Genomic DNA, 15000 nt, shown 5'->3' on the forward strand with positions numbered 1-15000 from the left:
GTGGGCCTGCACAAACACTCATGCCTTTGGTAGGTTCTTTGCTGCGGATTTACGACCTGCATCAGCATAATTCAAGCATGACCCTCCGCCCCCCCCCCTTTTCATTTTCTCCCTTTCTCCTTGTTAAAGCCCAAGTCTCAGACCTGGGTCCATACCATACATCATCGAGCCTGTGCAGCTCCCTTCCCCCCGGTGTCGTGAGAGCGATACAGTGCTTTTGTCGGGCTGTGGAGGTATCTTATCGACAGTCTCAGCACACTCTCTCTGCTCTGCTCTCTGCTTCCTCCCCACAGGTCACACATGCTCTACTCCCCCCATCTGTGGACTCTTGGAATCTTGTCTGTGCTCACCAATCTGTGTCAATGAACGTCTCTAAACCAGTCGCTCAGAAAATCCCAGTTTTCATTACAGGCTCAATGGTTCTTCTGGTCAAACAAACAAAATATCATCTCCAGCCAAATTATTATGCTTCCTTTGGCCGGGTGGGTGAGGTCAAGAACAGACCTGGTCACAGATGTACTGTAGGGATACTGTAGCCTCGTCTTCTGTAATGCTGAGAGACAATCTCCACAAACATTATTGGAAATAAGGATATTGTCCCTGTCTGCAAAGAGGATTGCTCCCTGAGAACTGTAAATAACAATGTAGGGGCATTCACTCAACAGAAAACACTCAAAGGCTGATTTCTACCGTCCTGCTCCCAACAGTGCTCTTGTGTGTATTCTGTAACACGTGTGTGCTTAACTCTATTAAACAGCACTTTAAACAAAGCTTCAGGTGCAGCAAACATATTGCTGGGCAGGACAGTGAGGGGGCGAGATGGAACTTGCATTCCTCCACTTTTCCTCCTCTCTCTTTTGTACACAGCCAGTGAATAGCCTTTAGATTGAGCTTTGTGAGAATGATTGTCAGTGGCTTAATGAGCTTCTTTGCCAAGCTAGAGGCTTTGGCAACATATTTGTCTACAACAGCACCTCTCTCACTCCGTCCCCAGCTTGTGTGACAGGATCCAGTGCGAGTGGACACATCTAGAGCAGTCTCTGGGATTTTGACAGACCCTTTACTGTTCTGTGCTCTGATTTTCCCTTTGGATTGGATTGGATTGATTGCCTGTAGAGGGAATGATTGTTCATTATGTATCTCGCGAGGGACCAGCGTGGAGAATGAAGTTAAGTCTTGTAAGTACTGTCTTGTCTTGGGATGTTTCTGTGTGTGCGGCACAGAAGCTGGCTGTTGGATGTTTTGGTCTTTGCATGTGTGGTGAGGCATATTAAATAGGATCACCCCCTCACAGAGAGGAGAGTAGGAACATTGCATGTGTTCATGTGGTTACAGTGCCTTCAGAAAGTATTCATACACCTTCACTTATTCCACATTTTGAAACGATTTGGCATGGGTCCCCAGAACCTCAAAGTTCTACAGCTGTACCATCGAGAGCATCCTGACCGGTTGTATTACCAGTATAGCAACAGCTCGGTATCTGACCGGAAGGCGCTACAGAGGGTGTGCGTACAGCCCAATACATCACTGGGGAAAAGCATCCTGCCATCCAGAACCTGTATACCAGGCGGTGTGTTTTTACACTGCTGCTACTCGCTGTTTATCATAGTCACTTTCCCCCTAGCTACATGTACAAATGACCTCGACTAACATGTACCCCTGCACATTTTACTCGGTACCGGGCCCCCTGTAAATACTGTGGCCTCGTTATTGTTATATAATTCTACTGTTACTTTCTGTTTTTACTTTATTTTATTTAGTAAATATTTTCTTCACTGTATTTCTTGAACTGAACTGTTGGGGGCTTGTAAGTAAGCACCTGTTGTATTCGGCACGTGACAAATACAATTTGATTTGATTTGATTTGTAATATTGAGGTTGTTCGGTTTTGAAAGGTACAAGAGAAATGTCTAGGCAAAGATTATTCTTAGTCTTCTTACGTGGGTTAAATTATATCTAGTTTTGACATAATTTTTTATCTCTGGATAGATACAATTTTAGGACAGTCTGATAGGATTGTGAACTGTATACGTCAGTGCATAAGGCTGGGTGAAGTTTACACACTTAGAGGGATAACATTACACAATGTTTGAAAGGACTTAAAATAGGACATACTGCCCCTAATATCTCTCCATATAGTGGAGGAAACCGTAGCATAATATAAGTATTTTCATCTCTGATACTGAGCTCACCCCATCCCATTCCTCCACAACACCATACACCACAAACACACACACACACACACACACACACACACACACACACACACACACACACACACACACACACACACACACACACACACACACACACACACACACACACACACACACACACACAGGCCATGGAGACCCTCAGGACTGGGCCATATTTCCGACAGCTGTGTCAAACAGCTCACCCTGCGAACACTGTCCAGATGTCCTGCTGTAGAGCACAGGAAGTACAGAATGGATTGCATACAGCATATTCCCCGTAAATCACAGATCGGAGCCAGGAATTTCAATGTGTAGAAAAGGGACCTCAGGGGATAGGAAAAAGGGTAACAACCTGCCTGGTGTTTTTTTATATTTCTCTGTCGCAATTCAATATATGACTGTACTGTATCTGAGTTGGGGCATCAGAATTTACTTGTGTTGGATGGAAGTAAATTGCTTTGGGGTTTGATGGAGGAGGGGATTTGGGATATAAGTCCCATCCATCATGTCCGGCTGTGGCACAGTTTCATCAACAGTTTCAACCTGGGAAATTGACAACATCTGTCAAATGGAGTGAATGGAGTTGGGGAGCACCTCACTGTGTTTGTTCACACAAAATAATATCCCTGTCCCCACAGTCCAGGCTGTGAATCCGTAACAAACCTCTCCTGGCTACTCAGTGAGGATCATGGACTATTAGGATGATTGTCCTGGGCTTGGGACGCTCCTCTGTGACTCAGGACTTCAAAGAGACGAGAGCTGAGAGAGAAAAAATGAAAGCTCTTGGCTCACCATTCTGCAGACAGACAGACAGACGAACAGGAGCGATATACCTTTTGCGGCACTAGTACTTGAAACGTGACACATTGAGATATTCTGTCAGGCATTTCTCTCAACCCTTGAACTCTCAAGATTTACACTTCCGTTCTATACCAGCTATAGTAAGCTGTTGTGTGACATGTCCTGCTGCACATTTCTCAGCCACATTCGCTTCCAATTACAGTGATGTGTGTCTTTAAACAAAAAACACAATCTCACCTTATCTTGAAATGAAGACTAATGGTGAGGTGGTTGGGAGAGATTGCAGCAGTATTAGCACTGAAACAGTTTATGTCCCTGCTGTTCCTTAATATTCTCAGCAGGCCTCCATATTTCACTGAGACAAATAGAGCATTCACCAGCTAGCAGAGCAGAGCAGAGCTGCACAAAGGAACAGCTCATCAGAGGAAGAGAAAAACCTTCACCTCACTTTTACTCATGAAAAACACTGTAATCAGTCAGCAAAGATTAAATAGACAGGAAGGAAGATGCAGAAACAAATCAAATCAAATATTTAATCAAATGTTATTGGTCGCATACACATGTTTAGCAGACGTTATTGCTGGTGTAACGAAATGCTTGTGTTCCTAGCTCCAAAAGTGCAGTAATAGCTAACAATACACAACAATACACACAAATCTAAAAGTAAAAGAATGGAATGAAAAAATATAGAAATATTAGGATGAGCAATGCTAGAGTCCAGAGTCTAAATATACTGTATGCTGAACAAAATTATAAACGCAACTGGCAGGTGAAGAAGCCGGATAAGGAGGTCCTGGGCTGGCGTGGTTACATGTGGTCTGCGGTTGTGAGACCGGTTGGACATACTGCCAAATTCTCTAAAATGAGGTTGGAGGCTGCTTACAGTATGGTAGGGAAATTAACATGAAATTCTCTGGCAACAGCTATGGAGGAAATTCCTGCAGTCAGCATGCCAATTCCACACTCTCTCAAAACTTGAGACATCTGTGGCATTGTGCTGTGTGACAAAACGGCACATTTTAAAGTGGCCTTTTATTGTCTCCAGCACAAGGTGCACCTGTGTAATGATCATTCTGTTTAATCATCTTCGTGATATGCCACACCAGTCAGTTGGATGGACTATCTTGGCAAAGGACAAATACTCACTAAAAGGGATGTAAAGAAATATGTGCACACATTTGAGAGAAATAATCTTTTTGTGCGTTAGGGAACATTTCTGGAATCTTTTATTTTTCAGATCATTAAATATGGAACCAATTCTTTACATGTTGCGTTTATATTTTTGTTCAGTGTATTTACAGTGCATTCGGAAAGTATTCAGACCCCTTCACTTTTTCACATTTTTGTTACGTTACAGCTTTATTCTAAATTGGATAACATGTATTTTTTTCCCTCATCAATCTACACACAATACCCCATAATGTCAAAGCGAAAACAGGTTTTTAGACATTTTTGCAAATGCAGGTATTCAGACCCTTTGCTATGAGACTCAAAATTGAGTTCAGATGCATTCTGTTTCCAATTATCATTATTGAGATGTTTCTACAACTTGATTGGAGTCCACCTGTGGTAAATTCAATTGATTGGACATAATTTGGAAAAGCACACACCTGTCTATATAAGGTCCCACAGTTGACAGTCTATGTCAGAGCAAAAACCAAGTCATGAGGTTGAAGGAATTGTCCGTTGAGCTCCGAGACAGGATTGTGTCAAGGCACAGATTTGGGGAATGGTACCAAAAAATGTCTGCAGAGCTCCAGAGTTCCTCTGTGGAGATGGGAGAACCTTCCAGAATTACAAGCATCTCTGCACCAATCAGGCCTTTATGGTAGAGTGGCCAGACGGAGGCCACTCCTGAGTAAAAGGACACATGACAGCCCACTTGGAGTTTGACAAAAGGCACCTAAAGGACTCTCAGACCATGAGAAACATGATTCCCTGGTCTGATGAAACCAAGATTGAACTCTTTGGCCTGAATGTCACGTCTGTCACGTCTGGAGGAAACCAGGTACCGCTCATCACCTGGCCAATGCCATCCCTTTGGTGAAGCATGGTGGTGGCAGCATCATGCTGTGGGGATGTTTTTCAGCGACAGTGACTGGGAGACTTGTCTGTATCGAGGGAAAGATGAACAAAGCAAGTACAGAGAGGTCCTTGATGAAAAGCTGCTACAGAGCGCTCAGGACCTCAGACTGGGGTGAAGGTTCACCTTCCAACAGGACAACAACCCTAAGCACACAGCCAAGACAGTGCAGGAGTGGCTTCGGGATAAGTCTCTCAATGTCCTTGAGTGGCCCAGCCAGAGCCCGGACTTGAACCCAATCTAACATCTCTGGAGAGACCTGAATATAGCTGTGCAGTCACGCTCTTCAACAAAGAACAAAGTACTGCTTCAACAAAGTACTGCGTAAAGGGTCTGAAAACTTATGTAAATGTGATATTTCCATTTTTAAGTTTTAAGTAACATTTGCAAAAGTGTGTTAAAACCAGTTTTTGCTTTGTCATTATGGGGTATTGTGTGTAGATTGATGAGGAAAAAAAACATTTAATCAACTTTAGCATAAGGCTGTAACATAACAAAATGTGACAAAAGTGAAAGGGTCAGAACACTTTTTGAATGCACTGTATATACACTATATATATGATCAAATGGAACCTTGAAATTATATCAAATAAAGCTGGTGATTTGGATATCCTTTTCTAAATATTTAACATCATCAAATAGCCCATATGTTGACAAAGGAAATACTATAGACACAGATTAGATGCGGTAGAACAATATTTTATTCCAGAATGGTTAATGCTGGTTTTAAAAGCGATGACTGTGCCCTTTTCATCATATGGTGTCACCAGGGGATGTGTCCCCCTCTGTCCCTGGTCACAACAGTTCATTAGGGCCAGTAAGGTCATTTGTCATTTCTCCATTTGAGACAGAGGTCAGCTACTCTGCAGTTCATCGCAGAATTCGCTTCAAATCCACATCCATCTTGGTCCCTATAGCCTGATTCCCTCATTCCTTTACGTCCCAGTCCCTCTTGTCATTTTTCTCCTACCCCCCTCCGCTCTCCCTCTGACCCAGCCCCAGAATCATCCACCTGCTCCATGCGCAGACAGACTCCTGCAGTTTTAATGGTGTGGTAATTGAACTGTTCACTCTCTTGCATGCATGCGAAAGCAGAATGAAATTGAGCCAAATCTCAATTAGACATGGTTATTATTTAATATTGCGCTGACTTCCTAATCTCATTAAGGGCCTTGTTTGTGTTTTGCCCTGCTGCTTCTGCTGAAGTTTTAATAATGAATGAACTCCTCCCGCTCATAAGCATGTAGAAGAATCTTGTCTCGCCAGAGGTCAGAATGTAACCCATTGCAAATAAACAGGAACTATTATTATATTATAGTAAGTTAACAGAATGCATCCAAATAAAACTACTTTTAATGAAATTCCAGGGATCTACTTCCCCTTTAGTAGTTCATTGTTAAAAATAGTTTAAAAAGAATTCAAACAAGATGTGGGTGTGTCTAGGCAGGGCTTTACTTACTCTATGAGTCAGTACAGAGCTACACCTTTACAGTATGTGTTTTGTTGTTGTCTAGAACCAGTCTCAAATCAGTTGTATAAATGAGCAATTGACATGGAAAAAACAGAAATGAAACCAAACAAAAACGACCTAATTACCGACAACAGGCTAATTGCTGTTTAATTATAATAAATTCTCCCAATGCTTTAATTATACTTCAGTGATTAACTGGGATTCAGTGCTGAAGCATTACCAGGAGTGTGTAGGGAGCGTGGCGCGTCTTCCCGGTGTCGCAGCTCTTTAGTGAGGAGAATATTTTAATCCAGCTTGACACGAAGAGGATCTGCTTAATCCCATTACAGGCTTGCAGCACATCAAACTATAGAAGGCCTGTAGAGACACAGACACTTCTGCCTGTCTGTCTGTCATACTGCAGAGCAGTATGCATATAAAAGAGACAGACTGCAGACAACATAACGCCAAAAGATTGAACAGCATAGCATCTTTCAATGGCAACCGTTAAGGACACTTCACAGTCCTTCAGCAGCGCTTCACCATTTTCATTTAGCCAATTTGACTGCTTTGTCTATATCTTGAGAGGGCCTCATACTGCAGCCTGTAGACACTCTCCTATCTGTCGTACAGCAGAGTTTTGCATGTAAAAGAGGCAGACTGCAGACCATGGAACGGCAAAAGGTTGAACCGCATAGCATCTTTCAATGGCAACCGTTAAGGACACTTCTGAGTCCTTTAACAGTGCTTCACCATTTTCATTTAGCCAATTTGACTGCTTTGTCTATATCTTGAGAATGCCTCCTGTCATTTAGAAAGTGTTGAAGTGTTGTGGAAAGTGTTTTATTATGTTGTAGGTGAGGACATAGTGAATCCTACAGTTAATCAACAGACCCTTGACTTTGGTGTATAGGTCAATGTTAGGATTCCATGCCAGACCAGATGGCTGAGCTAGGAGACTGAAGGAATAGAAAGCATGCCAACCAGAACACTGTGCCGTTAACATCTCCTCATGAAGAGAGGCGTGGGTGTGTTTGATTCAGCCTGGAGCCTGAATGATGAGATTGGGGCTTCTCAATCAAATGAACCAGCAGGTAGAGCGAACATGGAGCAGACGTGACTTCCCTCTCTGCCTGCCTCTTACATTTCCTCTGTTATCAGTCTTGTGCATGGTGCTCATTCTGAATGAGAAATGTTTTTTGCACCTCTTGGCAGGTAGCCCACTGTAAATGAGAGAGCGCGAGAGCAGAGCAGCACACTACAGTATGTCAATCTGAGTTGAGTTTAAAGCATGGCTCCAGACTTCACATGGCCCAGATTCGGCCCGTGTTCCCTGTCCCTCTCCTTCCACCCCAGGACAGCTTCTGTTCCCTCTGAGCCTCGGCTAAGGGAGGTCAGAGTTCATATTGGCCTTCTCAGGTGAGCAGCTTTTAACTTAGCCAGCTTCATCAGCCTCAGGCTCATGCTATTGGTGCTGAAGGAGAGGATTAAGAACAGCCTGCGGTCTAGAGCAGGCTCGCCCCGGCCCCACTCAACTGATTCATATAGCCCCTGTAGCCTATACTGTATGCCGGGTTAGAGATAGACATCCCAGTCTCCCACCAGTTTAGCCCCTATATGTTTTATTAGCCTCCCTCAACCAGATGGCCAAGTTGGATCTGGCTAAACGCTCAACGAGGGGGAGAATTAATTAAATCAGATGGCAGGTGATCAAGCACAGTTTGAACAGAATGTAATCCATCTAAGTGGTGTTAGGTTGGTTGATAAAGGCCCTAAGAGAAACGCATTGTCTTGGAGGGATTGTAAAAACCTCCCTCTTAAACTCACCAATCCTCCCAACAAAGCACTGCTAATTAGCACAGTGCAGCATCCTATCTTTTGATTTTAATCTGTAATTTGCAACATAAATCACAGTGTGTGGGAAAAGAGTAAAATGGGAGCAACATTATAAAGCCTGAGGCATTTCTCCAGTCCAGACTCATGGATCATAACAAAGCCATGTGAATCTGAGGTTGGAGGAAAAGTCAATGTCCTACAGTAGTATTGTGATTAAGAGGCGTTGGTGTATTGCACACTCTGTTGTCTGTGCTCTGCCGGTGACATCAGGCAGGTCACCCACTAGGTCACATTAACCAGGATGGACTCAAAAAGACCCCAGACAGAGTTAATACCATTAGCATGAAGCATGGGGAGAGAGTTCAGGGTTCGTGTCTATTTGAAAACAGAGCCTCCTAAAGAAATGAATTCAATTGACTCTTTCACTCCTTGGTCAATTATTCAATTACTTCTCATGAACTGCCATTTGACCTCTGTGTTTTCTATTGAATTTGGTAACTGAGAGAGAAGATACAAAAAAGAGGAGCAGTGTTTTTGGTCAGTATGATTGAAAACACACCAGTAAAACGTTAGCTGTTTGTTAAAACTACCGGGCGTGTTGGAGCATGGCTATCTCTCCGGTTTCGCTCCATCCTGCTGAAATAAAGAGCTTAACACACACAAATTCCCAGACAAATCCATTTTTTGCCATTAATTGGAGTGCCATCATCGACATGAGAAGAGACAAACACTGTAATTACTGGATTTGTATGCTTGTGATGAGAAGTGTTCAGCTATTTCCATTGTCAGTGGACATTTGTGAGGACTCCCATGAGCATTATAATTAGGCAACATTTTTTGTCGCCAATTTTCGTATTACTAGTGTGACATTGTTCAACGTGGCCTGGTCTATCTACTATCCTGCGTTCAACCAACTAGATTCCTGACTAGAATGACCCAATGACCTACAGTAGGTCAAAGCCAACTTGAGGCAGGCTAATGAACAGATACCCGAGAGATTCTACTATAGAACAGAGGCTGGTGGGCAACAATGCCGTTGAGGTGAACATTCTTGCACAGAGCTCTATCCCCCACAATCCTGTGCTCTTGTCATACTGCACACAGCTCATTAGGATTCAAGCCGCTGGCCTGTTAAGTGGAGAATGACCCGTGCCCTCTGACCCTGAGACCCACTGGTTATCAGATAAAAAACAGGTTATTCAGTGTGTAGAGTGGTAATATGTGTGGAAAAAATACTATTGCTAGGGTCTTCCTGAGTGGCGCAGTGGTCTAAGGCACTGCATTGCTAGCTGTGTCACTAGAGACTGCGGGTTCAAATCCAGGCTCTGTTGTAGCCAGCTGCGACTGGGAGACTCATGGAGTGGCGCACAATTGGGTTAGGGGAGGATTTGGCCGGCAGGGGTGTCATTGTGCACTAGTGACTCCTGTGGTGGGCTGGGTGCAGTGCACGCTGACAAGGTTGCCAGGTGTACAGTGTTTCCTCTGACACATTGATGCTTTCGGGTTAAGTGGGCAGTGCGGCTTGGCTTGGTTGGGTTGTGTTTTGGAGGACGCATGGCTCTCGACGTTCACCTCTCCCGAGTTCGTACGGGAGTTGCAGCGATGAGACAAGACTGTAACTACCAATTGGATACCACGATATTGGGGAGAAAAGGGGTAAAAAAATGTTTTTATACTATTGCTATTCTTTTGAAGAAGATTATTGCTAAGTCTGAGAACCATGTGTGATCATCATGGCTGTGTTGTGTTCTCTTTGAATATTCAGAGAGGAGCCCACAGACACAGAACAGGAACAGCCTGATGACAAATGCTGCAGCAGGGTTGTATCTTAATGATGTAAATCATTCGCTCCGTTGTGGAATGAATTCATAATTTTCACTTTGAAATGTGGAGCATGTATTAATATATCCACAGCCTCATGTATTTATGTATTTAAACTCTTGTTCTATGGTGCATGAAAAACTACTCGCTCTGGCTGCCTAGCCAACACACTCCAACAGACAATAAACAAGAAAACAATGTGTGTCTCCAGGGAACAGAGTGATATAGAGATGCAATAATTAGATTTTTGTCACAGTAGCATTTTAAAGGGGCAATCAGCAGTTGCTACATCAATTGTTTCACTTTTAAATTAATTGTATGAGCCTATTGATTCTTGAAGAATATAACTTAGAAATGCCTCATGGGCTAAGTTCAACTGTCACACTCCATGAGAACACAAAATATAAGCTTGTTTTACTCCAATGTTTCTAAACAAAATACATGTAAACAAGCACTATATAACCTCAAAACATGGTTCAAACTATAATTTTGATATCATGGATGGTCAGTTATTGCAACTATAGCTCTGGTAACTAATTTAATAAGAGTGGTTACATTTCTCCAGCCCCATCCCTCAGCTTTTTACCGAAACGGCTGATTGCCGCTTTAAGCATGAAGCCCAGAATGTGGTCCCTGCTGATGTGAGTGACTGCTGTGCTGGAAACTTGTGTTGTGCCTGGCTGAGCATCTCTCTCGGTCACCGGGGGTTCTCTCTCTGCCTTGTGTGGGATAGCCTGACTGTCTGTCTGCCTGATGCGTGGGTGGATCTGGATCCATGGGATGCCACTCTCACTCTGTTGTCTGTGTTGCACTTGCAGGTCCGACATCTTCTGCATGCCATAGAGATGAACTGAGAGCTGGAAGAGAGCAGCGTGTCACTTCCCCAAGATTAACTCTGAGATTGCTGTCTGCTGTGGAGTGATGAGGATGAGGTCGTCGAGGTGGAGCCCAGGATTGGCTCTCCTGGTGGGTGTGGTCGCCAGTATCTGTGCCTTTCACCCCACCACTGCCATAGACATACCACTGGAGGGTAAGCGCTCACTTTCCGTTGAAGTGCCTGGGCAGGATACCATACAGCTTTGTAAAGTACAGTATACTGATTTTGTTTTCCAATATATGTAATGGTCAAAGCCATCCACATGTATTCTTTGAAATATTGAGTATTCTGTAATTCTGTATCGTACCAAAATCAGTTATATTATATTCATGGATGGAACACATCCTTGGCTGGGGTTTGGTTTCTTGTTTAAATCAGGTTTCTTCATGCTCTTGTATTTGGGCTGTGTATCTTACAGTTTCCTTGGAAACAAGTATCAAGTTTTCCTCCATCTAAATTATTCATAAAACATCTCTTAAGGGCCCGCATATAAATAACATTTCAGAAAAGCAACCCATACTTATGTTGATGCAAGGTGATTCATTTCCTGCAATCTCCTTAAATGTGGGCTAAAGTATTTCATTTATAAATGTCTACAACCAACACAAAACTGGATTATGCTTAAACCTCTGTCTGTCTTTTTGTTTGTTGTCTTCCTGCTGCCTTGGATATTCTAGTTGTAGGTCATGTAAACAGTAAGTTTGCTCTGACGTGCCCTCTCCCATCCAGCATTAGTGACCGCCTGTCTGTCCTCACTTAATCTCTTGGCTCAGTGGTCAGCAACACAGTAGCTGTACAATGTGGTCATCTCGTGAACGATCTGCATCTCCATTTATTCACACAATCAACATCTTAGAATTGGATTGTCTTGAACTGTCACCCACTTAGTGGCATGTAGTTTTAACCTGCACCACTGGTCCTACTGGCCTGACCTCATGATGCTAGTTTTACTGTTGCTGACATCTGTATTTGTGTTGTATATTTCTAACACATATCACTTTAAACAAGAAAGCATGGACAAAGCAGAACAGGTTCAAACAGGATGTCACTGTGAAATAGAACTATTGGAAAAGAAAATATCATCATAATGGAAATGAATCATCCCATAACACCTAATATTAGAGTGAGAGATGATGCTATAATAAACCTGCAGTAGGTATATGGAGTTTTCTTCATTAAAGTGTTGTTCCTGTTGTCTGTTGTCCAGTTGAGCAGCTGCCCACCATCACAGAGGCGTCCCCCAGCTCTCTGATCGCCCTCCCCTTCGATGAGAGCTTCCCCATGACGTGTGAAGCCAAAGGGAACCCCAAGCCAGAGTGAGTAATGAGTATCCTACTCTACCATTCCATACCCAGCAGATGGGAGAGGGACTACCCAGGAGAGCTCGTTAGCAGCCCAACAGACAGCCTACCACCGGCCATCGATTTGGCATGTCAACTTGTTTTTGGCTGTTTGATTTCATGGTGTGAAGTCTTGCACATACTGTGAGTGCCAACATTGGACACTGAACACACTGTGTACATTTGGCTGAAACACATGTGACATTTTCAAGGTTTATGTTGAATGTTATCAGTGGCTGATTGAACTGTTGATTTTGTAGATTCTGGTGGACGAAGAATGGGGAAGAGTTTGACCCTTACCAAGACCCAAGGCTGATCAAGGAGAAAAACTCGGGGACGTTTGTGATCCCCAACACTGGGAACCTCACAGAGTACCAGGGAACTTACCGCTGTTATGCCTCGAATAAACTAGGGACAGCCATAACAGAGGAGATTGAGTTTGTTGTGCCCCGTGAGTAGCATCCCTAAGCTCTGTGGTGCTCCATTACAATTATTTCAAAGTGATTCAGGTCCTGGAATCCAATGTGTCGCTCCATTGTGAGCTGTTTGTTGTATTGGCCATGGCAGAAAGTCATTGAACCTCCAAAACATTCCACACCCAGTTGCGTCTCATCTACCCATATGGACTGTGTGGCAGAAGGGAGACTGATCTAGCATCTCCATCATTTCACTTGGTACATTTTTCATTTAGTTCCAAAGCATAGTACATACATCTTCAAAGAAATCCAGACACAGGGGAACTGTGACTAAATTTGTCCGTGCTTTAGCCATTCAGGGTGGCTGACATGCAGCACAACAGTGGTAATGACATCTATTTTTTTCCTGCAAGCCAATATCTAAAGAAGGTGGTGTAAAATCCAATTCACTGGCTCAGCACAAGCACCTCCACACACAACCAGCACAAAACACTAGTATCATAGGACTGCCACCTGCTGGAGAGAAAGGCAACTACACTAAATGAAACAAATCATTGTAAACTTTTGTTTATTTTTGGGGGTTAGATGTACCGAAATTTCCTAAGGAGAAGATTGATCCCATCGAGGTGGAGGAGGGTCAGCCTGTCATTCTGGAGTGTAACCCTCCTAAAGGAATCCCTCCTTTACAGATCTATTGGATGACCATCGGTAAGTGACTAATGGCTTCCCAGACCAGACACCCTGACACGCCCTGGAGAGAGGCCTGTCTGTGTCATGTCAAATCCTTTGTGTTGACACCTGCAGTTTTATTGATGCACAATTGCTAAAATAAAAACGTACTTAAATGTGGTTTATATGGAATGTCCTCCTCTTTTCACCTCCTCAGGCCTTCAGCACATAGAGCAGGATGACAGGGTGTCCATGGGTCTGAACGGCGACCTGTTCTTCTCTAATGCTCTGGAGAAGGACAGCCACAGAGACTACTGCTGCTTCGCTGCCTTCCCCAAGATACGCACCATCGTACAGAAGAATGCCATGTCTGTCATAGTCAAGAGCAGTAGGTATCAATCTAAAAGACTGCGATTAAGTTAATTTATGATCTCAGCTACAGCAAGGAGCTTGTTATGGTTAGGAGAAGGCTTTGTTTTGATCGCCATAATGGTCTCAAGCTCTGATCCAATGCATTTGTCATTATGATAATGTATATGATTAAGAACATTCCCAATATCCAACAGCATCTCCAAAGTTGTATTTGCCATGCTTTTGATTCCACTGATGTTTTCATTCATTTAAACCACTGCATTGTGTGTCACTTTTGTTCTATGGATGCTTTGTACATTTTCATATGTTACCCACCTTCATTTCAGAAAATTCAAACAATGACTCAAGTAGCGGACCAGGTCATGGTAAGTTACATTCCATACCATATATCTGTCTAAAACACCCCTTCCATTTTTCCATACCAGAATGTGATATGAGGATCCAAAGACTGCATTGTAGGTTAGCAGTTCAAGCGACCCATTCATTGCCTTCTTTGAAAAATCACTTTAGTATTTACCAGTTTCACTAACTAACTAAGCATAAAAACACTGATTGTTTCTGTTCCATTCTCAAAGCCAATTCAATCATGGAGAGAAAACCAAGTCTTCTGATGCCCTCTGGTGTCAAGTCGGAGACACAGCTGGTGAAAGGAGACGAGCTACTACTGGAGTGCATTGCAGAGGGCTTGTAAGTAGACCTACCTCTGTATTTTACCAAGGAATGCTTCAACATGATATCTGCTGTACATGCCACTGAATGTAAAGCAATTACAACAACCTGCTCATACAACATTTCACTGCCCCTCTTCTTTCATTCAGTCCAACTCCCATGATTGAGTGGTTGAAGATAGACCACAGGCTGCCTGACAGAGTAACAATAGAGAACCATGGAAAACTCCTGAGCATTGACCAGGTCGATGAAGACGACAATGGGAAGTACATGTGTAAGGCTACGAACATCCACGGAATGGCCGTCCACTACTTTGACGTAACAGTGGAAGGTATGTGTGTGTATCTGAAAAATATGCTGTACAGCATAAACTGCATTTAGGTTTTACTGTAGGTACCTCATAATAGTAACTCATTTTCATGAGAAATAGTGCCATCTACGGTACATTGAACAAACTGCTTTTCAAGAGGG

General features: G+C 43.2%; 1 protein-coding gene across 5 annotated transcripts in view; it reads left to right on the top strand.

Moving 5' to 3' along the window:
* The window catches only part of LOC106565729 (neural cell adhesion molecule L1-like protein), an 87581-nt gene that overhangs the window by 46719 nt on the left and 25862 nt on the right, over nt 1-15000 (top strand). Inside the window, exons 1-10 of one of the 5 annotated variants that reach the window (XM_014133155.3) lie at nt 905-1178; nt 11005-11216; nt 11741-11758; nt 12271-12379; nt 12664-12854; nt 13405-13527; nt 13706-13876; nt 14187-14225; nt 14436-14547; nt 14679-14860. In XM_014133155.3, the coding sequence (XP_013988630.2) occupies nt 11108-11216; nt 11741-11758; nt 12271-12379; nt 12664-12854; nt 13405-13527; nt 13706-13876; nt 14187-14225; nt 14436-14547; nt 14679-14860 (1054 nt within the window). In that variant the 5' untranslated portion in view covers nt 905-1178; nt 11005-11107. Of the gene's footprint in view, nt 1-904; nt 1179-11004; nt 11217-11740; nt 11759-12270; nt 12380-12663; nt 12855-13404; nt 13528-13705; nt 13877-14186; nt 14226-14435; nt 14548-14678; nt 14861-15000 lie in introns of those variants that run through there. The other 4 variants (XM_014133154.3, XM_014133159.3, XM_014133158.3 and 1 more) reach the window with 4 other exon arrangements.

This window comes from Salmo salar, chromosome 12 (assembly GCF_965601325.2).
Source record: "Salmo salar chromosome 12, fSalSal1, whole genome shotgun sequence".
Lineage (NCBI taxonomy): Eukaryota > Metazoa > Chordata > Actinopteri > Salmoniformes > Salmonidae > Salmo > Salmo salar.